Below are 25,092 nucleotides of genomic sequence, written 5' to 3'. Positions count from 1 at the left end.
CCTCTAAATCCATAAGCTTCTATGTGCAGAATAGGCTGAGTGGGTAAGTGAGTGGGGTGGTTACTGTTGTACATCACTTCAATAAAGCAGTCAAAACCAACCTGGTACATACTGACTGCAGATGTAAGCATGAAATATTCATATGCAATGTTTTATATATATATATATATATATATATATATATATATATATATATATATATATATATATATATATATATATATAGATACAGAATATACAGTGTATATATATATATATATATATATATAAATATATATATATATATATATATATATATATATATATATATATATATATATATATATAAAACATTGCATATGAATATTTCATGCTTACATCTGCATATCATTTAGCTTTTCATGATTAGCACCAAAGATATATACTGTATATTCTGTATATATATATATATATATATATATATATATATATATATATATATATATATATATATATATATATATATATATATATATATATATATATATATAGATATATATATATATATATATAGATACAGAATATACAGTGTATATATATATATATATATATATATATATATATATATATATATATATATATATATATATATATATATATATATATACAGAATATACAGTATATATCTTTGGTGCTAATCATGAAAAGCTAAATGATATTCAAAAACAGTATACATATCCTTTAAAACTCAGCATGGTTCTCTATTATGTGATCACAATGTCAACTGCTAGTGTATTTATTTTTTAGTGTGCATTTGCTGTAAAAAAAAATATTTATATACAATCTATTATTTATTTATTTTTCAAATGTTTCTTACATTTTTTTTTTAGAATATAATAAAAAAATTGAGTTGAGTATTTAATAAAACATTTCACCAAATGAAAGCCTTAATTCCGTGTAAAATTCAGTTGTAAAAATAAAAATACAGTTGTTGTAATATAATGGATGCTAACTGATGTTGATAAATTCAGCCTAGACACCTAGGCATCAATGACCTATGGTCATAAAAGGGGTTAAAGAACTGAATTGCCAACAATGATTTACATAAAATTCAGCTAATATGTAGTGAATTTCTTTTTCTCCAGCATTGGTTTGTGGGTTTCCAATTTTCATAAATACGAGCTACACAGGAGGAAGGTGCTGTAATTGATTTTAGAGTCGCTGCCAGAAACTCAGTAACTTTTGTGCAGCAGAGTTTAAATAATGTGTAAAAAACATTTGCCAGGTTTGACTGACTAATGCTCGAGCAACCAAATAGACTGTGCATCCTTCCATGCTACATTACCATGAACACCGGAGACACATCTGCCGCATGACTGTCTAGTGTTGCTGGGTAGAAAGTGGCTCTTCTGCACTAATCACTATTTTAGCATTCATATACAAGTCCTTGTGTCAAGCAAGAAAATAATCCGTGATTTCATTGTGCGTATAAATAGCCAAAAATGTTTCTTCACAAAAATGAATGTATATCAATGTTGAAGTCTCCGAGTCCAGATATAAAAAATACTTAAAAAAAAGCCCAGAAAACATTGTTTGATTTACAATAACATGATTAGGGGATTATTTTTTGCTTACCTGTGAATCTCAGATCTGTGATACACTGCGCTTTATAGTTTATGTTTGTGTGATTTGTCTTTTGTAGATGTCCAACAGAAATTACTATCTCAAATATCTGAAAAGTCTTTTGAAGCATAAAAGATCAAAACGCAGGTTTGTGCTAAAGATTATTCTTTTTTTGGTAATGATTTGTTTTAGCTATTATTTTGTTTAAATCATAGTCATTTTCACAAACTGCTTTTGTTTCTTTTTCAATTTCATTACATTTTGATTTTCTTAAGAAAAAGGTAAGAAATTACTGGGTGGATGTACAAACATTAGAATAACCATCACATGTTGGTATGCATTCATTTTGAAAGCAAAATATTGGAATGAAACAAGAATGTATGCATTGTATACAGAATGTGTAGATCAGTGGTCTCCAAACTGCGGCCCGGGGGCCGGATGCGGCCCTTTTCTTGCTTTTATCCGGCCCTTGGGGAACTATTTAATTCACTGACACCAACAATGATACACAGTTACTCATAATGACACCAACAATTGGGCGCAATGACACCAAAGATGGGGCACAATTCCACCCAATGACATCAACAATGGGGCCCAATGACGGGGCACAGTTTCTACCAAAGACACTAAAGATGGGGATCAATTCCTCCCAATGACATCATTAATAGGGCACAATTCCTATCAAAGACTCTTAAGATGGGGTACAATACCTCCCAATGACATCATTAATGGGGCCCAATCATGGGGCCCAATTCCTACCAAAGACTCTAAAGATGGGGCACAATTCCTCCCAATAACATCATTAATGGGGCCCAATGATGGGGCACAATTCCTACCAAAGACAACAACGATTGGGGCATAATTCCTCCCAATGACACAAGTGATGGGGCACAATTCCTCTAACCGATACCGAAGATGGGGCATGGTTTACTCCAACTGATGCCGGGACCTTTTTCTACTCCCGATGGCCACAGTCTGGCCCCCCTAAAGCCTGATGAACAGTAAAGTGGCCCTTTGCTTAGAAACTTTAGAGACCTCTGGTGTAGATTAACAAGTTCACATCATCAGTTTTAGGGCCAATTTATACTGTTGGGTTTTTTGTTTTGTTTTTTTAAAGCTTGAACAGAAAAACGTTATCGGTACACAGTAAAAAGACCAGAAAATGGCACACCAGCGATCGATTTATACACAAGGAAATGATCATGCATGCTATAACATATAGTATTATTAGGGAAAAATCAGTGAGATAGACTATACATATAACAAACAGCAAGTGCCAAGATATATTCAATATTTATCAGTTAAAGCAGGGAGAAAAAACAGCCAGATCTATTAGTAAAAGCTGCACATTTTACACACAATACACATGGTTAGGCACACAGTTAGACCTTGATCTCCCTTTGAGGTTAACCCCTTCCCATCCAGTGTCTTTAATACAGTTTACAGTATTATAGCTGATCACTGTATTAGTGTCACTGTTAATATCAGTGTCAGTTAGTGTACTGTTGGGTTTAAATGCATAATTCTTTAACCACTTCAGCCCCGGACCATATTGCTGGTCAATGACCGGGCCACTTTTTGCGATTCGGCACTGCGTTGCTTTAACTGACAATTGCACGGTCGTGCGATGTGGTTCCCAAACAAAATTGGCGTCCTTTTTTTCCCACAAATAGAGCTTTCCTTTGGTGGTAATTGATCACCTCTGCGGTTTTTATTTTTTGCGCTATAAACAAAAATAGCGCGACAATTTTGAAATAAATTTATATTTTTTACTTTTTGCTGTAATAAATATCCCCTAAAATATATAAAAAAATGATTTGTTTTCCTCAGTTTAGGCCGATACGTATTCTTCTACATATTTTTGGTAAAAAAAATCGCAATAAGCGTTTATTGATTGGTTTGCGCAAAAGTTATAGCGTCTACAAAATAGGGCATAGTTTTATGGCATTTTTATTAATATTTTGTTTTACTATGTAATGGCGGCCATCAGCGATTTTTATCGGTACTGCGACCTTATGGCGGACACTTCGGACACTTTTGACACATTTCTGGGACCATTGGCATTTTTATAGCGATCAGTGCAATAAAAATGCATTGATTACTATAAAAATGCCACTGGCAGGGAAGGGGTTAACACTAGGGGGCGAGGAAGGGGTTAAGTATGTTCCCTGTGTGTTCTAACTGAAGGGGGGGTGGGACTGACTTGGGGAAATGACTGATCGCTGTTCATATATTGTATGAACAGACGAACAGTCATTTCTCTCCCTGACAGGACCGGGAGCTGTGTGTTTACACACACAGCTCCCGGTTCTCGCTCTGTAACGAGCGATCGCGGGTGCCCGGCGGTTATCACGTCCGCCGGACACGTCGGGACCAGGGGTGAGCGGGGGTCGTGCGCGCGCCCCCATTGGCTGATCCTCGAGATGACGTAATATTACGTGATCTCGCGCAGCCGAGCCGACCTGCCGCCGTAAAACTGCCGCGGCTGGTCAGCTAGCGGTTAAAAAATTTTAATTTAAAAAGTTTAATTTTTTTTTTTAAAACCAACAGCTACACATACTGCAGCTGCTGGCTTTTAATAAATTGTCACTTATCTGTCCTGGAATCCAGTGATGTCGGCACCTGCAGCTGATGTTTCCATCAATTGTCTTGTGCTGCTGCGGTCATTGCAGCTAAGGGTACTCGGCAGTGTAGCCTTTGCGGCCGGGGAAGGAGGAGCGAACCCTCGTGCTGACATCACGGGCCACGGCCCGGACTCCCAGAAGTGGGAAAGAATACCTGTCTTCGAAAGATATCCTGTCCCCCCTCCACACCGAAAGGTGCCAATTGTGGCACCGGAGGGGGGAGGAATCCAATGAGCGGAAGTTCAAATTTTGGGTGGAACTACGCTTTAAAATGAACATGTTAAACTTCCCCCAAAATCGTGTCAGTACCATCTCAGCGCTGTGGTTCAATGCCTTGTTAAAAATATTACACATTTTTTCTTTGTTTTTATGCATTGGGAGGCCCATAGAAGTCAATGGAAATGCATCACAGCAAATGTTACATGAGTTTTTTATTTTATTTTATTTAAAGATAAGACACAGAAACAAGCATAAAAGCAACTTCACATTCCCGATAAATTGCAATGAACATATAAGACAAAACCAATGCATGTGGGTAAGGATCACCATTCAGTCAGAGTCCTACAACTCGCTGAACACACGATCGGTCAAACCGCTGAGAACAGTCTGATGGACCGTTTTCATCGGACCAAACCGATCGTGTGTGGGCCCCATCGGTTATTTATCCATAGGTTAAAAAAAAACAATCTTGTTTTAAATTTAACCGATGGATACCTAACCAATAGAAAAAAAACGATCGTTAGTAGGCACGTCCATCGGTTAAAAATCCAGGCATGCTCAGAATCAAGTCGACGCATGCTTGGAAGCATTGAACTTTATTTTTTTTAGCACCTCTTTGCGTTTTACGTCACCGCGTTCTGACACGATCGTTTTTTTAACCGATGGTGTGTAGGCACGACTGACCATCAGTCAGCTTCATCGGTTAACCAATGAAAACGGTCGATCAGACCGTTCTCATCGGTTTGACTGATCGTGTGTACGCAGCATTATACAGGGTAAACATAAACATCTGTGCTCATCACATTTTGTTTCTTTTTTGCATTGAGAGAAACTATAAGAAAGAAAGAAGAAAAGAAAGGAAAGAAGAGAGAAGAAGGAAAAAAAACAGGGGAGGGGGGTGACAGGAGTGAGTCAGTGAATCAGTGAAAAACTTGTATAGCGCAACACATGCGAACTGAGTCACCTCAGGGCGCTTGGTATCCATTCCCTACTATCTTTTGCCTTCAGAATAGGAGGGGAGGGTAAATTACCCCCCGGGAGCCCAGATCAGTAACGCTGAACTGGCGCTGGGGATCCTACATGGTGGATCCAGCCATGTATTGGGGGAAATTCGCGAGAAGCGAAAGAGGTTCCAGTGAATCTATCTGGACTTATGTTCCTCCGACTTTTCTCGCAGCGCAGAGGTCAAATCTTCCATTTGCTCAATGTCCCTCACCCTTGCGAACCATTGGGCCACCGTGGGTGCAGACTGTTGCTTCCAAAGAGGTGGGATGCTGGCCCGGGCAGCATTAAGGAGATGTTTGAGGAGGGATTTATGGTAACTTTTCCTTGATAGGGGGGTAAGGTTAAGGAGAACCGCATCCGGTTATCCTGAAGGGGGACATCCTTGAGTTTCAGTATGATCTTAAGTACCGGTTGCCAAAAAGTTTAGAGCACAGGGCAGTCCCAAAAAATATGCACTAGCGTGCCTGGGTGTAGGCCGCAAACGCCAGCATCGGTCAGATTGTAGAGGAAATATCTGAGCCAGTACAGAAGGAGTTCTGTACCAGCGTGTCACTATTTTATATGTGGTCTCTTGGTATTTGCTGCATAGAGAAGATTTCTGTGCGAAAAAGAGTATGCGGTCTTTTTGGGGTTCTGTGAAGGTGACATGCAAGTCTCTTTCCCATTTAGCTAAGAATGGGGTGCCTTCAATGGCGTGGAGATCTAAAAAGGATTTGCAGGAGGTAGACAAGGACCTCCGGATCGGACCCTCACCTGTACAGAGTTCCTCGAAAGGGTGAAGCTTTCTGAGGAAATGGGCTGACTTGGGAAGTGAACTGAGAAAGTGAGATAGTTGGTTGACCCTAGAGCAGCCTATTGAAAGTGGGGCCTGGCCTAAGAACAAGTTCTCCATAGTGAGCCAACCGGTGGGACGCAGGAATGAGGAAGCCCTCATGAGACCCTGTGGGGCTTGTGAGATAAAAGACGGATCGGTAAGGCCTGCTACAAAATCCGGATGACCAATAAATGGCGTCAGTGGGGATGGAAATTTTTTCAATGAGGCTAAGCAAACAAACCTTTTCAGTTCTATGAGAGTAGGCCCAATCAGTGGGTGGGTAGTAAGGTGCATGGCAGGAGTATTCCCTGCCCATGGAAGTCCCGCAAGGGGTGCCCTGGCTGCCTCTCTTTCCAGCGACACCCAGAGCTTCAAATCACTGTGACAACACCAATCCCTGGTCATGTGAGCCGCCGTATAGTACAGGGCTGGATCTGGGAATCCGAGACCGCCTTTGATCGTAGTAGGAATGCTCTGCCGAGACGCGGATGTTTGCCGCGCCAAATGAATCTGATGAATATGGAACGTACGGCGTGGAAAAATGTCTAAGGGATCTTGATGGGCAGTGCCTGCAATAAATACAGAAATCTGGGCATTGCATTCATTTTTAGTACATTGCAATGGCCGAACCAGGAGAGGGCCAGAGAGTCCCATCTCCCAAGATCAGCCGCAAGAGTAGATAAAAGGGGCTGGAGTTACATGAGTTTTGATACTTTAGCAATGGATAAGCCCTGGTCTATGGCTGTGTCCATTCTAAGGCCTCGTATACACGACCGAGTTTCTCGGCAAAAACCAGCAAGAAACTTGCTGGGAGATATTTTTTTGCCGAGGAAACCGGTCGTGTGTTCATTTTCGTCGAGGAAACTGTCGAGAAACTCGACGAGCCAAAAAGAGAGCAAGTTCTCTATTTCCTCGACGGGAATGGAGAAACTTGCCTTGTCGTGTTCTTCGACAGCCTAACAAGGAACTCGACGAGGAAAACGATGTGTTTCGCCCGTCGAGTTCCTCGGTCGTGTGTACGAGGCTTTAGAATTGATAAACACATTGAAAATGGACATCAATGCACATCAATAACCCATGTTAATGCACAAAGGAAATATGCTGATGTATGACAACGCAACACTTATGCACACTACGTGTAGACCTAATTGGGCTATTATTGGATGTTTGTGTTTTCAAGTGTTCCTAATTATCTAGATATGTAAACATCGTTTTGAATTATTATCATTATGATAATGCTTTCCTGTACTTAAAATGTAATAGCAAAAAAAGTCATCTATAATATCTATAACAAAAAAAATTCAATAAAGTGCATGTGTGTTATTTAAATTGATTTCACAATTGTCTGCAATACTGTTTTTCTTGATTGTATTTATAGCAAGGATTCTGTCAGTATTGGATCCCAGGTGTCACTCAATCTCTGCTCCTATCTATGCCCTCCCAATAAAGGTAAATCTTTACTGATACTCTGCCAGAACTCTTAATGCATCACAAAATTACAAAGAAGCTCCTCTGATTGGTACAATAAAGCCATGTATGTTGAAAATGTCTTGTTTCTTTCCAGGTTTAAACTTCCCGCTAAGATCCATACTTGCTGTGACAGTGTCTGTACTGTCTGCCTATCAGGTAATACAGGGTAACTGTATTAATATGGGTATAATCATAGTCCATAGCTCATGTTTCTCCATATCTATAGGTAGCTCTCCTCCTGTTGGTTGGATTCCTACCTACAGTGCAGAAGATTCGAGGAGCCATTGATACAGAATTTATACTCATGATAGCGGGCTTCGGAATGACAGTAGATGACGATAAGCACAAAGCAGTGGAATACATTGTGTATTATATCTGGGCAGTGGAAGGTGAGAAAGAATATTTTAAGGTGTGCTATACAAGGCAGTTTTGAAAATGAAAGAAATTAAAAGGTCTGTCCATCCAAAAGTGTTTTCTTTCTTCTTTTTATAGACTGAGCCTACTGATCTTCTTATATATCTTAGATATATCTACATTGAGATCTCCTTGACATAATTTCTGACTCTCTTTCTGTCCACTTGAGAGTTTGAATGTTCCCAGCCATGTTTATGTGCTCCAGCACTTCCTGTTACATTCTTTATAATATAAAATATATGAAAAGAAAACAGGGAGAGTGGGACCCCCTGATAGGGGCCATAGCAAACCAAGAAACTCAAGTGCAGATATCTCACCAACAGAATCATTGAGAGGTTGACTTTTTTTTACCAAAACTGAAATCTCAGCTTTGGGCGGACTGCCCCTTTAACATCTTTTAAATATGATCTGTGTATTCAAGAAAAAGGCATGTTTTTCTCAGCTATGCTAGCATGACCGGCAAAGTAATTTCCTGCTTGTAGTATAATTGCTATAAGAATCACATATCCTTTGGGGATTACTGTCTTGTAACAGAAAATTACCTAACTGCAAATTGAAGAAAAAAATCACAGATTGTTAAGGGATATGTGAATGTTAAACTACAAAAAACTTTCATGGAGTAAGGCTAGATTTATATATTGCATGAATGTATTGGTTTCAATAAGTTACAACACTTTGCACATTTTCCAGTAACCCTTTATTTTACAATGAAAAATGCAACAACTGTTATCAGCTAAGCAGAAATAATATTTTTTCCCTGACTTCGGTAAACAATCCAAATTATAATCTTTGTTTGATATTGCTGCACACAATTGATCTTTACACTCTTACTCACAAGTAATATTCATTTTCAATATAATTTTGATAAGAATGTTCATTTTTTTTAATTTTCAGTTTGTTACATTGCTGCACTGGTCCTTTCCTGCACTGTGACGGTTACGATGCTCCTGAGATCACTAGTCAAGCATAGGTAAAGTAAAACGTGTAAATTGATAATGCTGGGCTTAATGAATGCTCCCTAGGCCTTGTGCACACTAGACTTTTGGTATCTCTCCTACACTGGAAAGACAAATAGAACTTTAAAAGGCAGCATAAATAACTCAAATCGAGATACTGAATGGTAATATTACCTTTTCCAGTGGTATGCCAATTTTTTAAGCTAAGAACATTTTCAGCAAGTACAGAGAATACTTGTTGATCTTGTTAAAAATGATATTATCTTTCTCTAAAGGCACTATCTGCATGGAGTTTGCATGTCTTCTCTGTACTTGGTAGGGTTTCCTTCAGGTACTCTGATTTCCTCCCACACTCCACAGACAAGCTGGTAGGGTAATTGGCTCCAGTCTAAATTAGCCTGTGTGTGTGTGTGTGTAGGCGAGGCCTAAAGAGTGTACTCAGTTCTGGAGAAACCGCAGCACAGACAGAACACAATATTTGACTGGTCACTTGGAATGGAATTTAGAATCAGATACTGTATATAGATGCATTGATATGAGATACAAGCATGGTGGTTGGAAATTAATGTCCAATACAGTATTGACTGACTTACAATTACAGACAGCGGAGGAGCACTTCCATAGAAGGATGGTGGCAGGGCTCAAGTTCTGCGGGAACGCGTGGGAACTGAGTTCCTGCACTTTTTTTACAGCAGGAACTCAGTTCCCTTTGCAGGACTAGAGCAGCCGAGCCACCCGAGCCAATCCTTCACTAAGCGGCGATGCCCAGCTCGAGTCAGACCTTAGTAATCCTTTATGTTACTGGCCGCTTCCTGTATATGGATTCATCAGGTAGTGTGCGGGTATTCCCTCACTTCCTTGATGGCGCAATGTCTCCTGGGAGCTTTTGTCATTGTTCCCAGGAGACATTGCGGAGGTCTGTCGCGAGTTATCGCAGGATTTAGAAAGAACTTGCTTCTTTCTAAATCCCGCGATATCTCGCGGCAGACCTCCGCAATGTCTCCTGGGAACAATGACAAAAGCTCCCAGGAGACATTGCGGCATCGAGGAAGTGACAGAATACCCGCACACTACCCAATGAATCCATATACAGGAAGCAGCCAGTAACATAAAGGATTACTAAATTACAGTGGATCGGAAAAAAAAACATGCGGTTTAGTAATTATGCATATGAGCGTATCATTTTTTTTTTGGTGGGGGAGTAGATCTTGGGTGGGAGTTCCCACACTTTTTCCCCCAGGACTTGATCCCTGGATGGTGGCACTGCGATATGGCACTAATTCATGGATCTGTGTTGTAGCACACTTCAGGGGAACCCTATTCTGCCCCTTCTCTTCTGGAACCTCTCCCTAAATTATACATAGTCTGTCCCTAGCCAGCAGGGTTCTGTCCCTATTCTTACACACATTGCAGGCATACTGAGGTTCTTCTAGGACTCCTCCCCACAATTGCTGATACCTCACGGCTCCTTCCGTTTGTAATATCATCTCTGTATCTTCTTGCGGGGTTGTTAGTCCTAGCCTTGTTTTATATACGGAACATTGTATGTTTTTATGTATAATAAATGTCATTTTTTACTATACCGACTGATGTTATCAGTACCGAGAAAGTCCATTGATACACATCTTTACTGGGTAATAGTCTGTGTGAGTTTGCGGTACTAGCAGTCGCTACCCCCCTATTCCTGGTGCCCCTTTATTTCCTAATTAATTTCGGATGATGGTACATTTTATTTTTCCATAATTAAATCAATCTGAGGCTATACTCAAACTTTTCGCATACTGCAATGGTGTTGAGATCCTCTGTTTATAAGGTCCTCCATCAAGATGGCTACATGAGATCTCGCAAGACTTCATTGAGGAAACTGTCTGCCCTAAGGTGGCAGCTAGAGACCACAAGAAGAGACAATTTCCCTCTAACGGACTCCTTCTAGACTGAAGTAGCTGCACACTGTCCCCTTCATGTTGGAGGAAGATGCAGCCTGTACCTGCCTACACTTGTATGTTTGCATGTTACATAGGAACTTTAAATAAACAATAGATAATCCACCATATAAGGGACTTTAAAGCGGGGGTTCACCCTATTAAAAAAAAAATATATATTTTTTTTATTCTAGCATTACATTCGGCATCGTAGCGCGAGCTACAGTATGCCGGTCTTACATTTTTTATCCCCGTACCGGGCGTTCCTATGGTGAGAGAAGGTGATTGACGGCCGGCCCTGGCACGTCACGCTTCTCCGGAAATAGCCGAAATAGGCTTGGCTCTTCACGGCGCCTGCGCATAGCCTGTGCGCAGGCGCCGTGAAGAGCCGAGACCTACTCCGGCTGTCTTCGGGGAGCGTGACGTGCCAGAGCCGGCCGTCAATCATCCTCCCTCTCCATAGGCACGCCCATTCCCCGCGGGAGTCGGAATCTTCAATGATCAATAGCACAGTGAGTACGGGGATAAAAAATGTAAGACCGGCATACTGTAGCTCGCGCTACGATGCCGAATGTAATGCTATAATGATGTTAAGGAGGGTGAACCACCGCTTTAAAGATGTCCAGTTATATGTACAATATACACCACTGTTAAAATTCCATAAATGTATTCAAATTCATATAAAATAGTAAAAATACTACATGATCTCGCCAAACACAGCTATCTTTATATTCCATATGTATGCTTGTATCCGTTGTGATATTCAAGCCGAGTAATTTCCAAAATTATGGATGGTGATGGCAGGGGCGATTTCACCAATCATTACACAAAACTTTTTGCGGGACCCAAAAACACCATACACCATACTAAAGTATATTCATTGTATTGTCAGCACAATATAATCATCCCCTGTTTTTTTACCCCTTTTTTTGCCCCCCGCCCCCCTGTTTTTTTTTTTTTTTTACTATCTTTTTTACTATCTCGTCCTCCTTCCAGGGGGAGGTTTGGTATGGTGGTGGTCCCCAAGTTCCTGGTCCCTGTGTTTGTGAAAATACAATGAATATACTTTGCGTATATGTTAAATACATGTATTGTGATTATAATTAGTCTATTGAATGGATGTGATGGTGTTTTTATTGTGTAGTTTTACAGAACCTGAGGAAGTGAGATATTTATGATTCATGAAACATGTTTTGTAATGATCCTTGAAATCCCCCATTCCATCACCATCCATAATTTACAAATTACCTGCCTTGAAAATAACAAAGGATACAAGCAATATATAGTAGGGTGGGAAGGTCAAAGACATACTGTGAAACTAATTTAAAACGGAGTTCCACCCACTTTTACAAGGTGGTCTTAAACTAAAGACAACCCTTCCACCCCACGTTTTTGGATATCTATATATATATATTTTTTTTTCTTCCATACCTATTTAGAAGTACTAATTGTACTTCTTCAGTCTTAGCCCAGGTACGTGTCCCTATTAATAGTCAGCAGCTACAGTACTTGTAGCTGCTGACTTTAAAAACTTTTTTTGCAGCTGGAACTCCGCTTAAAATGTTTTTATTGTGTATTGTGAACTTATAAAGAGAGCCACGTGTGGTAAGATCATGTGGCATTTTTTATGTTTTATATGAATTTGAATACATTTATGGAATTTTAACAGAAGTGTATATTGTACATACAACAGGGCACCTTAAAAGTCCATGTATAATGGATTCTCTGTTGTTTGCTTGTAATTTGAGGCATGGGGGTACCCATGTAGGTGATTCTGGTAATACACACTTACAGTATATGCTTTTAGATAGGAACTGTAGTTTGTAAACTCCTTGAAGGCAGGGACTGATGTCAATTTACAATATGTAAATTACTGGTGCTATATGCCTGTAATAAATAATAATACATAAATAATAATAATAATAATAATAATAATAATAATAATAATAAATAAACAAATAATCCAATAAGCAGCCATGTACTGGAGATAAGCAAAAGAGGATGTATTAGCTGTCTTTCCTGGCTGGCAACCATGGCTTCCTCCATAGATACAGTTGAGGGGTGAGCATAGTCACCCAGGGACAGGAGGTGTGTTATTTTCAGGATTAGGTAAAAATAAAAGGAAGATGTTTTAAGCATAGAAAACAAATGCAACCACCATGTCTAAGGACTGATATGCAGCACAGATCTACTGCATCATTGTTTTTGGTTTTAAATATGCTTAAAGAGCTGTGATTCCAGCTCCCCTATAACATATATTAACAATGTCCTATTAATTTCAAGTTCCCATTTTTCACCAATTGACTGTGTCGCTACAGTGTCACTAGTTTATCCTGTGATTATGGTGACCACCAGTGGACAATGTAAGCATGAAACAATAGTTAACTGTAAAGAATGAATTGGCAAAGACAGAGAATATATTTTATTAAGAATTAGTAGGAAGAAGAGGCTGAATTAAAATATCTTAGAGAGAAAGCAGAACTGTCCATGCTGAGGGAAGTGAGCCTGAGGTTGACATGTTCTTGGCAAGGGAGCAAAGCTCGAAGCATGTTAACAGAAGAGAGACTGCGTTTACAATGACTGGAATGTGAACATAAGCTTGGCAAGGGTAAGTTAAAGAAGCTCAGGCTGGGTTAGTACGAAATAGTAAGGGGCCAATTGACTTAACACTGGGCCAATTTACTAACATAAACTGCCTCCCTGGACCCAACCTCAAAAACTCAGGCAAACCTAGTGAGTACAAAGGTAAAAATACTTTTTTTTTTTTCAATAAATAGGTTTTCAGTATAGCTCAGTGAGGTAAAAACCAATTAAGTAATCTGTCTTTAATCTTTTCATTCCCAACTAGTTGGAAAACCAAACTCATCTGGCTTGTAAAATAAGTGATGTAGTAACTTCATACATTGTAATACCGTTTTGCTATAGCACCTCTTATTACAGTAGTGTGCTAGGCTTATTATAAATTAAGGCCCCGGAGATGCAACAGGGTTGATTTACTAAAGGCTGTTAACTTAATTGTAAGTGAAAATTTGCTTTGCAAAAAAATACCCAATCACAAGCAAGGAAATAAAAACGTTATTTTTGCTTGCATATGGATGGTTGATGGAAATCTGCCAAGTGTCACCTCATTCTCTAATTTTACAGAAAATTCCACTGAAAAGTTAAGTCTATTTGCCTTTAGTAAATCAACCCCATTATGATGTCACATCATAATCACATGATCACACAATGTCTGTCCAATCTGTCAGTCTTCAGAGGATTCCAAGGGTTGGCTTTACCTTTCCTAAGAAGTTTTTGTCATTGGAGAGGGAGGAGGAGAGCGATACAGGTAGACATTATCAGCACTACTTATCTCAGGGCTTTCCAACCTACCTGAATAGCAATTCTCTCAGGCCCCGTACACACGTCCGAGAAACTCGACGGGCAAAACACATAGTTTTGCTCGTCGAGTTCCTTGTGAAGCCGCCGAGGATCTCGGCGAGCCAAGTTTCCTCATTGACTCACGAGGAAATAGAGAACATGTTCTCTATTTGGATTGACGGTTTCCTCGGCCAAAAGTGTACACACGACCGGGTTTCTCGGCAGAATACGGCTCCGATCGAGTTTCTGGCTGAATTCTGCCGAGTGTACGAGGCCTCAGAGTTTCTGGTCTGGATTTTTCGATCCTGTGTAGCCCCATCTGAGTTTAGATATAGAACAAGTTCTATATTTTTATGATGGAATTCCGTTGGAATTCCGATGTGATTTGGCTGGGCAAAAGCCTGATCGTTTGTACGTGTCATTAGGCTCACCTCAGAGTTCATTGGCTGTAAGGAAGATCTTATATAATTGCTTGCCAGCCATTTGGCACTTAGAGCCCCAAGGAATGTCAGGGATGTCCTTCTTCCGCCAAAGCAACCAGTTTCCTTTTTTGCTAGCTAATATAGGGAAGACATTTAGCAATAGATACATACACATCAGTTCTTATTTCAAACACATTCATACAGGATGTCTATTGTTTGACTGCAGTTTTCTATATGCTTTTTTATTTACTTGAAGTATTTTGTTTCCTAGGTTGGCACTGCAGTCCCTATTTGCTGGTCAGGCTTCAAAGGTGTTTTTGGACTCTCGCTCTCTTCAGAAAACATCTCCAACTATTGCTAGCTGGATGAGTCATATCAGTTACCAGGCTTCAGTGACTTGTATAGGTAGTTTACAGACTGACACCTCACCTCTGTGGCCCAACAGAAACAGTTGATTGTGCTACCCATAGGAATGCAGCTGTTTATTAAGAATGATTTGTTTTTTGTTTCCTTTTATAGGCCTTATCCTTCAGCATTTGCTATTGTTTCTTTTCCACTTAATCGTCACTTTTCTTATCATCATTCCAATTGCATATGGAAAATTCCAAATCTTGCGCAAGTTCTTTGAAAAAACATGGTACGTGTAATGGAGTCTCTGTTTAAAACTAGAACATATTGGTAATAAAAAATAAGTATTTTTTTTTTCCAAGTTAACACTCATCAGTGATAAGCAAAATGTTTGGCTTTACATATGCTTTAAGACAACCTGTCAGAACTGGGTTCAGTCCAAACCTGAAAGTTACAGTAGCTGTCATTGCTGGGTCAGTGAGCTGTGGAAGGAGATTCCACAACTCGTGGCTGATGTATACAAAAGGGCAGGGATGCTCATGACATCCTTGACCTAATATGGGCACATGGGCTGTAATAGGTCAATGTCATTGACCCAATATGCCCATGTGGCCACATTAGGTCAACGGCATCATGAGCATCCCATTTCTTTGATCACACACAACTGTGGAGTGGGGAGCCTCCCCATGTAACCCATTAGTGTTGCCAACCGCCAGTATTTTTACTGGCAGCTAGTAAAAAATGGGCACTTTTCTCCTACCAGTAAATGCCAGTAAAAGAAAAGGGTTGCCAGTAAAAAATATGGCTGTGACGCTTGGCCGAGACCATCCGAGTGCCTGCTACAGTGTGTTCAGACTGTGCCGGCAGTGTGACGTCATGGTGCAAGGGAATGGAGCAGCTGGAGCCTCATGTCCAGGTCTGCAGGACAGGAGGAATGCAAGCCAGTAGTGGACTGAAGGGACCACCTGGCATGGGTAGAGAGGGTCACTGTGACTCAGGAGGGGACGTGTCATGTTGGTGAGGTGCCATCATCATCTGTGCTGCTGCACACTGCTGTCAGTGTCACTGTGAGAGTCAATTTCATGTGTGTGTGCCGCCCATTCTAATTTCTTGTCCTCTCGATCCCTGTCCCTGAGCTACTTATTTACTATATCGAAAATAAAATAAGAAATATGTTTTTGTTTTAATATCTACCTGCAATCACTTTGCTATTTGCATATTGTAACTTGTTTGTAGCCTAAATACTAAAATTTCAGTAAAAACTTGGCCGTGCCAGTAAATTTTAGGTGTCGTGTCAGTAAATTTCAATCTGGTAGTTGGCAACACTGTAACCCATTGATGCAGCAATGACAGTTAACTTCCGCAATTGGAGTAAACCCAGTTTGGCCTTACTCTTCCTGTAAACTGAGCAGATATACCTCTCAGTTTTTTTTCTGACATAACTCTTTGTACTGTACAAGCAATAGATCCTTAAAAAAGCAGCAATGGCAGGTGAGGAATAACAATAGGCAAGCTGTAGCCACTCCTGATGCACAATGTACAATGCAGTTTGTACAGCAACACTCTTTCATTATTTTCAGAACTAAAAGAGATATATTGGCTTGTAAGCTCATTTTAATTTTATTTTTTGTGTGCTTTGTCAGAGTGATTTTTTAAGAATTCTAGCTATCAAATTATGTGTATCATCTGATATTTATGATAGGAAGCCTTCCAGAGTGAGTGAGTGAATAAATTGTATAGCGCTACAAATGCAAACTAAATCGCCTCAAGGCGCTTTGTATCCGTTGTCGTCCTGATCCTTCTGAAGAGGTGGGTCTTAAAGTGGAGGTTCCATCAAAAAAATAATTTTGCTTTAAACTGTAGCTTACGACTAAAAAAGGAAAAAAAAAAGAATTTTTTTTTTTACTCATCTGGAAATGCCTGTTGCTATGCGGTCCCACGAAATCTGCCTTTGAAACCACCTAGGATTCTGACATCATCTCCCTCTAATGCTCCTGGGAAATGTGTGTTATTATCCAATTATCACTCCCCATCCAAGACTTCCAGGAAGTAAGTGCCTGTAGGCTTCACAATGCCCACAAGCAAAATGACAACGGTGTAGATATAGTTTTATAAAGTTTTTTTTTTTTGAATATCTATGCGGATCGGCGGCGGATTGTAAAATAGTAAGTGACCAGATTTATATTATAAAAACGCAGGATGAAAGGACATACATTTAAAAAATGCTAATTGTGGTTGGAACTCCGTTTTAATTTTTTTTCTGAAGGCCCGATGATTTTCTTCCATACGGATGCTAGTTCGTAGAGCGTTCCATAGCCGTGGTCCTTGGACAGCGAATCTTCGTTCTCCTTTAGACTTGTAGCTGGACTTGGGGATTTGGAGGAGGTTTTGGTTTGTTGATCGAAGAACGCGATGAGCATGAGCTCTGCACTTAATTTATTATTATTATACAGGATTTATATAGCGCCAACCAGTGCTTTAAGTGGGCCAAAAGAGGTGCCGGTACTCTATTAGGCGCCGGTGCTCCCCCCCCCCCCCCCCAATACTGAACATGAAAATACCCTTAGAAAGTACCCTGAAAAAGAGCTACTGTAGAAAGAGCTACTGAACATAAATAAAATGTGCAAAAGGGTATTGAACAAAATGGGCTCTGCACGTGCACTGTGCGAACACTCTGGAGCTCATCCTTAATCCTATGTAATGTATCCCTCTCAGGGCTTTCAGCATGTAAGGGGTTAAATTATTGCAGGATTAATCATTTAACCCCTTACTGTAAGGGATTAAATGATTAATCTTGCAATCATTTAACCCCTTACATGCTGAAAGCCCTGAAGGATGCATTACACTGGATTAATCATTTAACCCCTTACATGCTGAAAGCCCTGAGGGTATAGATCATGAAGCTCTGTTATTGATCAAATTATTGCAGGCCGCAGCAGGAGGGGGCTTTTGGCAATGGCATCAGGCAGACAGGCATGTTGGACTTCAATTTGTACAAAGTACTACCTTAAAAAAAAAAAAATGTTTAACAGCAGAATCTAATGGGACCTGGAGGGGGGTCTTTTTCTAACAGTGTCCCATGGACAGTCTATTAGAAAGTGTCCCCTCTAGGCCCCATTAGAGACTACAACAGAGTCTAATGGGACCCCCTCTGTGTGCCATGACTCTCACCCCTGCCCAACCTCTCACAAAGTAGAAATACAATTGTAGCGCTACTCTTACCTTAACTGTGGGTGCTGTAGCTGTGGCTGGCTCCCACATCCTCTGTGGCTGGTTCCTGTGGGTGGCTAGCTGGCACCCTGCTGTGGCTGGCTGGATCCCTGGTGTGGGTGGGTCACCGTGGGTGGCTGGCATCCTGCTGTGGATAGTCACTGTGGCTGGTTTGCTCCTGTGGGTGGCTGGCTCCCTGCTGTGGGTGGGTCACTGTGGCTGGTTGGCTCCTGTGGGTGGTTGGCTGGCACCCCATTGTAGCTGGCTGGTTTCCTGGTGTGGGTGGGTCACTGTGGGTGGCTGGCTGGCACCCTGGCCCTGCTGTGGATGAGTCACCATGGGTGGCTGGCACCCTGGCCCTGCTGTGGGTGGGTCACCGTGGGTGGCTGGCTTCTGTGGGTGGCTGCCTGGCACCCTGCTGTTGGTGGCTGGCCTGGCTCTCTGCCGTGGGTCAGTGGGTGGCTGTCTCACACGGTGCAGCCTGCTGTGGGTGACTGGCCTGGCTCCCTGCTGTGGGTCAGTGGCTGGCTTGCATGGTGCACCCTGCTGTGGGTGGCTGGCCTGGCTCCCTGCTGTGGGTCAGGGGCTGGCTTGCATGGTGCACCCTGCTGTGGGTGGCTGGCCTGGCTCCCTGCTGTGGGTCAGTGGCTGGCTTGCACGGTGCAGCCTGCTGTGGGTGGGTGGCTGGCCTGGCTCCCTGCTGTGGGTCAGTGGGTGGGTCGGTGGCTGGCTGACATGGTGCAGCCTGCTGTGGGTGGCTGGCCTGGCTCCCTGATGTGGGTCAGTGGGTGGGTGGGTCGGTGGCTGGCTGACACGGTGCAGCCTACTGTGGGTGACTGGCCTGGCTCCCTGCTGTGGGTCAGTGGCTGGCTTGCATGGTGCTCCCTGCTGTGGTTGGGTGGCTGGCCTGGCTCCCTGCTGTGGGTCAGTGGCTGGCTTGCACGGTGCACCCTGCTGTGGGTGGCTGGTCTGGCTCCATGCTGTGGGTCAGTGGCTGGCTTGCACGGTGCTCCCTGCTGTGGGTGGCTGGTCTGGCTCCATGCTGTGGGTCAGTGGCTGGCTTGCACGGTGCTCCCTGCTGTGGGTGGGTGGGTGTCTGGCCTGGCTCCCTGCTGTGGGTCGGTGGGTGGCTGGCACAATGCACCCTGCTGCAGGTGGCTAGCCTGGCTCCCTGCTGTGGCTGACAGAGAGGGGGTGGGCTGACAAAGGGAGGATGGGCTGATAGAGGAGGGGTGGGCTGACAGAGAGGGGGGTGGGCTGACAGAGGAGGTGTGGACTGACAGAGAGGAGTGGGCTGAGAGGGGATGGGGGCTGACAGAGGGGAGCTGACAGAGGGGGGTGGGCTGACAGAGGGGAGCTGACAGAGGGGGGGATGGGCTGACAGAGAGGTTGGTGGGTTGACAGAGGGGGGGGGTGGGTTGACAGAGGGGGGGGTGGGCTGACAGAGGGGGGTGGGCTGACAGAGGGGAGATGGGTTGGCAGAGGAGGACTGGGCTGAGAGGGGGTGGGTGCTGACAGAGGGGGGGTGGGCTGACAGAGGGGGGTGGGCTGACAGAGGGGAGATGGGTTGGCAGAGGAGGAGTGGGCTGAGAGGGGGTGGGTGCTGACAGAGGGGGGGTGGGCTGACAGAGGGGGGGTGGGCTGACAGAGGGGGGTGGGCTGACAGAGGGGAGATGGGTGGGCTGAGAGGGGGTGGGTGCTGACAGAGGGGGGGTGGGCTGACAGAGGGGGGTAGGCTGACAGAGGGGGGTAGGCTGACAGAGGGGAGATGGGTTGGCAGAGGAGGAGTGGGCTGAGAGGGGGTGGGTACTGACAGAGGGGGGGTGGGCTGACAGAGGGGAGATGGGTTGGCAGAGGGGAGATGGGTTGGCAGAGGAGGAGTGGGCTGAGAGGGGGTGGGTACTGACAGAGGGGGGGTGGGCTGACAGAGGGGGGTAGGCTGACAGAGGGGAGATGGGTTGGCAGAGGAGGAGTGGGCTGAGAGGGGGTGGGTGCTGACAGAGGGGGGGGTGGGCTGACAGAGGGGGGTAGGCTGACAGAGGGGAGATGGGTTGGCAGAGGAGGAGTGGGCTGAGAGGGGGTGGGTGCTGACAGAGGGGGGGTGGGCTGAAAGGGGGGGGTGGGTTGACAGAGGAGGGGTGGGCTGTGGGCTGACAGAGGAGGGGTGGGCTGACAGAGGATGGGTGGGCTGACAAAGGGGGTGTGGGCTGCCTGAAATAGAGGAGGATGGCTGACATAGAGGAGGTGGTTTGACAGAGGAGAATGGCTTAAACGGGGGGTGATGGTGACAGAGACCTCAGAAATTCAAAGCGCCCTAGGCCGAGAGGCGGGACTCCAGCAAGTGGTCACGACCAGCCGCATCCACACGTGACCAGCTCCGCCTCCGTCGATGATTTGCAGGGCGCTCGCAACACAAATGCCCTGTGATTGGCCAAATTCTGGGAATTCTGGGACATGTAGTCATGATGCGAGGCTCGGATCATGACTCATGATGCGAGCCTCACATCATGACTACATGTCCCAGAATTCCACAGCGTACGGCCGCACATGACCCTGTCCGGCCAATCACAGGGCTTTTGTATGGCTGCCGCCTACTGTATTGAAGTCGACTTCAAAGGAAAAAAAAAAAAAACGTCAGCGAGAGCGACACGGACGCCGGTATTTTGTGCCCTCCCCCAATGTTGCGCCCGGTGCGATACGCCAGTGCGTTCCAGTACGAGAAACCCACGTACTGGGCGCACGGAGAGGTGCTGGTACTCTCCAGGGCCATTTTTGGAAGTGGCGGTAGTGAGTACCGCCGCGTTCCGGCCCAGTTAAAGCACTGGCGCCAACAGTTTGTGCAGCGCTTTAATGATAGGTGCCACGACAGAGAAATGCCTAAAGATTATATTCTGTTATTACTCATCTGGAATTTTGTGTATTAATAATCAAACTGTCAATTTATTTTTATTTATTTAATTTATTAATTATCTCATTATTATTTATTTATTATTATTTAATAATTAATTATTATTTATTTAAATGTATTAATTTATTCTATCGTATATTGTATAATATAACTCTTTATTCTGTGTTGTACAAGGTTGTACTGTCTTAAGTGGTTATTGAGAAGCAATGTCTTTAGAGGAGAACAGTCCTGTGGGGTTAATGGAAGCGTTTCTAATAAGGCCAGACATGATAAATCAAATTCTGACTTTCTTTTTTTGTATTAAGGCCATTCTGGTTACTTCTGTTCCTGGTAACTGTAATTCACCAGCTATGTGCACGATTCCTCTTTCTGAAAGGAAATCCACCGCAGATTGTCCAAAGGTAATTATCATGCATAAATATTCACTTTAATATAAGGGCAGTCTTCAAACATGTTATTAGAGGATTGCCGTATAAAAATATACAGTTGGGAAGCGCTTTATCAGGAACACCTATACACCTGTTTATTTATTCATGCAATTATCTAATTAGCCAATCATGTGCTAGCAGTGCAGTGCATATACAGTTAGGTCGGCCATACATGAATCAAAATTTGGCCAGTTCAGCAGGGAGTTTCGATCCATGTTTGGGCAGGCTGGTTGTACATACCTGGCTATAGCCAGCAACACTGATCATTGTATTCTGACGGCAAGGAAGGCTCCCTACTGTCAGAATTACAATACCACAGGGATACCCCGTTCCACCTTTAATTTGTGGACGGGGAAATCAAGGCATTTTCTTTCGTACAACCCACTGGCTGAACAAACAAATTGCATAATGTATGGGCTACCTTAGATTTCTCTTGTTCAATCAATAGGTTGAACAAAAGAAAATCACTAGGTTCCTGAACAGCGTGGATGGAGAAATCTGCACGGCTGGCTATTGTATTCAAGCACCCCTAGCTGCTTGAATGCCCAGGCAGTGACTGCTTCTGATCAGACGTAGTTACTATTTGGTTGACAATTTTCTACCCAGCTCCTTCAATTTGTCAATCAAGTTTTGTTGAGCCGTGGGTGCCGACAAGATCACCCACAGCTGAAACGGGAATTCGCTTTTGAGCCGTTTATGGCCAGCTTTTATCATTCAGATATCTATCATGAGTTTCCGTTAGTGTTCACAGGGGAAAATGATAATTTCAGGGACCATGTCATGATTAGTGGTGCCAGACTGGATGGTTTGAGGGCCCATTCACACCAAGTGTGGTGGGACTGCATTGGGCAGCTATTTCAGTGCAGTCCTACTGCAATACAATACACATATTCGCCAGCAGGCATGTGACGAAGGGGTCCTGTGCAGCTCCAAAACATTGCACTTGTACCTTTGTGATGTGATCTCTCTACAATAAAAGTTTTGGACAACATTTGATGTTCCATGGTGTGCTGGCGAATATGCGTCTTGATCTGTGGTGAAGCCAGAATCCAGCTGGTAGTTGCTGCAGCTTCCGCTACTGACAAGCCTTGTCCCCAGGTAAGTGTGCGATGAGAATAGAGACAAGGCCACTGCAATACAAGGCAAAATGTATTATCTTCTCCCGGGCCAGTTCATACCAGATGCATTGCGCTGCATTGTGATAGTGTGCGTGGAAAAAAGTACTGCATATAAAGTTATTCAGGTTGAAAGAAGACATCTAGTTCAACCATAAAAAAATGAAATAAAAATAAAATAATAATAATATCATACAATCCCATATACACAATCCTATACCCACAATTGATCCAGAGGAAGGCGAAAAACCCCAGCAAAGCATGATCCAATTTGGTACAGCAGGAGAAAAATAACCTTCCTGATCCCCCGAGAGGCAATCGGATTTTCCCTGGATCAACTTTGCCTATAAATGTCAGTACTCAGTTATATTATGTACATTTAGGAAAGAATCCAGACCTTTCTTAAAGCAATCTACTGAGCTTGCAAGAACCACCTCTGGAGGGAGTCTATTCTACATTTCCACAGCTCTTACTGTGAAGAAACCTTTCCGTATTTGGAGATTAAATCAATTTTTTTTTCTAGGCGTAAAGAGTGCCCCCTTGTCCTCAGTGATGACCCTATAGTGAATAACTCAACACCAAGTTCACTATATGAACCCCTTATGTATTTGTACATGTTGATCATATCCCCCCTTAATCTCCTGTTCTCAAGAGAGAATAAATTTAGTTCTTCTAATCTTTCCTCATGCATGCATTAGTTTTTTTTTTAGCACAACGCATTGCAAGGGAATCCATTGCCTTACACAATTCTGCGGCCAATAGAACTTAAAGGGGTTGTAAAGGTTTGTTTTTTATTTTATAAATAGGTTTCTTTAAGCTAGTGCATTGTTGGCTCACTTACCTTTTCCTTCAATTTCCCTTCTAAATGTTTTTTATCTTTGTTTTCTTTGTTTGAATTTTTCACTTCCTCCTCAGTAAGCTGTTCTGGCTGACTAACCCCCAGTCAGAATGGTTTGGATGATGGGGGCAAGCTTACTGAGGAGGAACAGGAAGTGAGAAATTCAGACAAAGAAAAAAAATTTAGAAGGGAAATCGAAGGAAAGGTAAGTGAACCAACAATGCACTAGCTTAAAGGAACCTATTTAGAAAAAAAAAAACGAATCTTGTGACATTTCAATAAAGTTTGTTAAAAAAATAAAATAAACATTGCTGTGCTCCGAGATCGGTGCATCAGCACTGCTGTCACCCTACCGTACACCAGTGGCTGCATTCGAGGATCCTGACTATCTCTGTAACTTCTCTGCTGGGATTTTCACTCACAAGTATCTCTAGAGTTTACATAGAATGGTGCAAAAACGAAAAAAGAAAAAAAATCAAGTGAGCTGCAGTTCTGATTGATGATTATTATGTAGCTCCATTTTCTCCCAGCATCCTTACGAAGAATATGTGATCTGCTGCTATAATGATTATGGCTGTGAAAGATTGCTGAGATGTATAGGCATTTGCCTCTTGAGAGCCCGTTCCATGAAACTTCTTATATTCCTGAACACGAGCAAAGGCCATTAATGTCACACACAGTATTATCAAGACGAGCTAATAAAATGTATTATATTGAACATTGTAGGCTATCAGTGAATACTTTGCTACATTTCCAAATGTTTCCTTGGTACTCTGGGTTTTAAAGTGGAACTACACTGCATCTGCGCACCACAAACCAAAACACTATTTAACCACTTAAGCCCCGGACCATATTGCTGGTCAAAGACCAGAGCACTTTTTGCGATTCGGCACTGCGTCGCTTTAACTGACAATTGGCGTCCTTTTTTCCCCACAAATAGAGCTTTCTTTTGGTGGTATTTGATCACCTCTGCGGTTTTTAGTTTTTGCGCTATAAACAAAAATAGAGCGACAATTTTGAAAAAAAATTATATTTTTTACTTTTTACCATAATAAATGTCCCCCAAAAATATATAAAAAAAATATTTTTTTTCCTCAGTTTAGGCCGATACGTATTCTTCTACATATTTTTCGCAAAAAAAAATCGCAATAAACGTTTATTGATTGGTTTGCGCAAAAGTTATAACGTTTACAAAATAGGAGGTAGCTTTATGGCATTTTTATTAATATTTTTTTTTACTAGTAATGGCGACGATCAGCGATTTTTTTTCAGTACTGCGACAATAAGGCGGACACTTTGGACACTTTGGACACATTTTTGGGACCATTGGCATTTTTATAGCGATCAGTGCTAAAAAAATGCATTGATTACTATAAAAATGACACTGGCAGAGAAGGGGTTAACACTAGGGGCGAGGAAGGGGTTAAGTATGTTCCCTGGGTGTGTTCTAACTGTAGG

General features: G+C 42.5%; 1 protein-coding gene across 1 annotated transcript in view; it reads left to right on the top strand.

Moving 5' to 3' along the window:
* The window catches only part of STRA6 (signaling receptor and transporter of retinol STRA6), a 107,902-nt gene that overhangs the window by 67,140 nt on the left and 15,670 nt on the right, over window positions 1–25,092 (top strand). The window contains exons 8-15 of the mRNA XM_040343015.1: window positions 1,661–1,728; window positions 7,622–7,692; window positions 7,808–7,869; window positions 7,940–8,102; window positions 9,022–9,097; window positions 15,059–15,192; window positions 15,307–15,424; window positions 21,559–21,654. Coding sequence (XP_040198949.1) covers window positions 1,661–1,728; window positions 7,622–7,692; window positions 7,808–7,869; window positions 7,940–8,102; window positions 9,022–9,097; window positions 15,059–15,192; window positions 15,307–15,424; window positions 21,559–21,654 — 788 coding nt within the window. The remainder of the gene's footprint in view (window positions 1–1,660; window positions 1,729–7,621; window positions 7,693–7,807; window positions 7,870–7,939; window positions 8,103–9,021; window positions 9,098–15,058; window positions 15,193–15,306; window positions 15,425–21,558; window positions 21,655–25,092) is intronic.

The sequence above is a fragment of the Rana temporaria genome, chromosome 3 (assembly GCF_905171775.1).
Source record: "Rana temporaria chromosome 3, aRanTem1.1, whole genome shotgun sequence".
Taxonomy (NCBI): Eukaryota; Metazoa; Chordata; class Amphibia; order Anura; family Ranidae; genus Rana; species Rana temporaria.
Note: the sequence above shows the minus strand (reverse complement) of the source record. Positions and strands in the feature narration are given on the sequence as shown.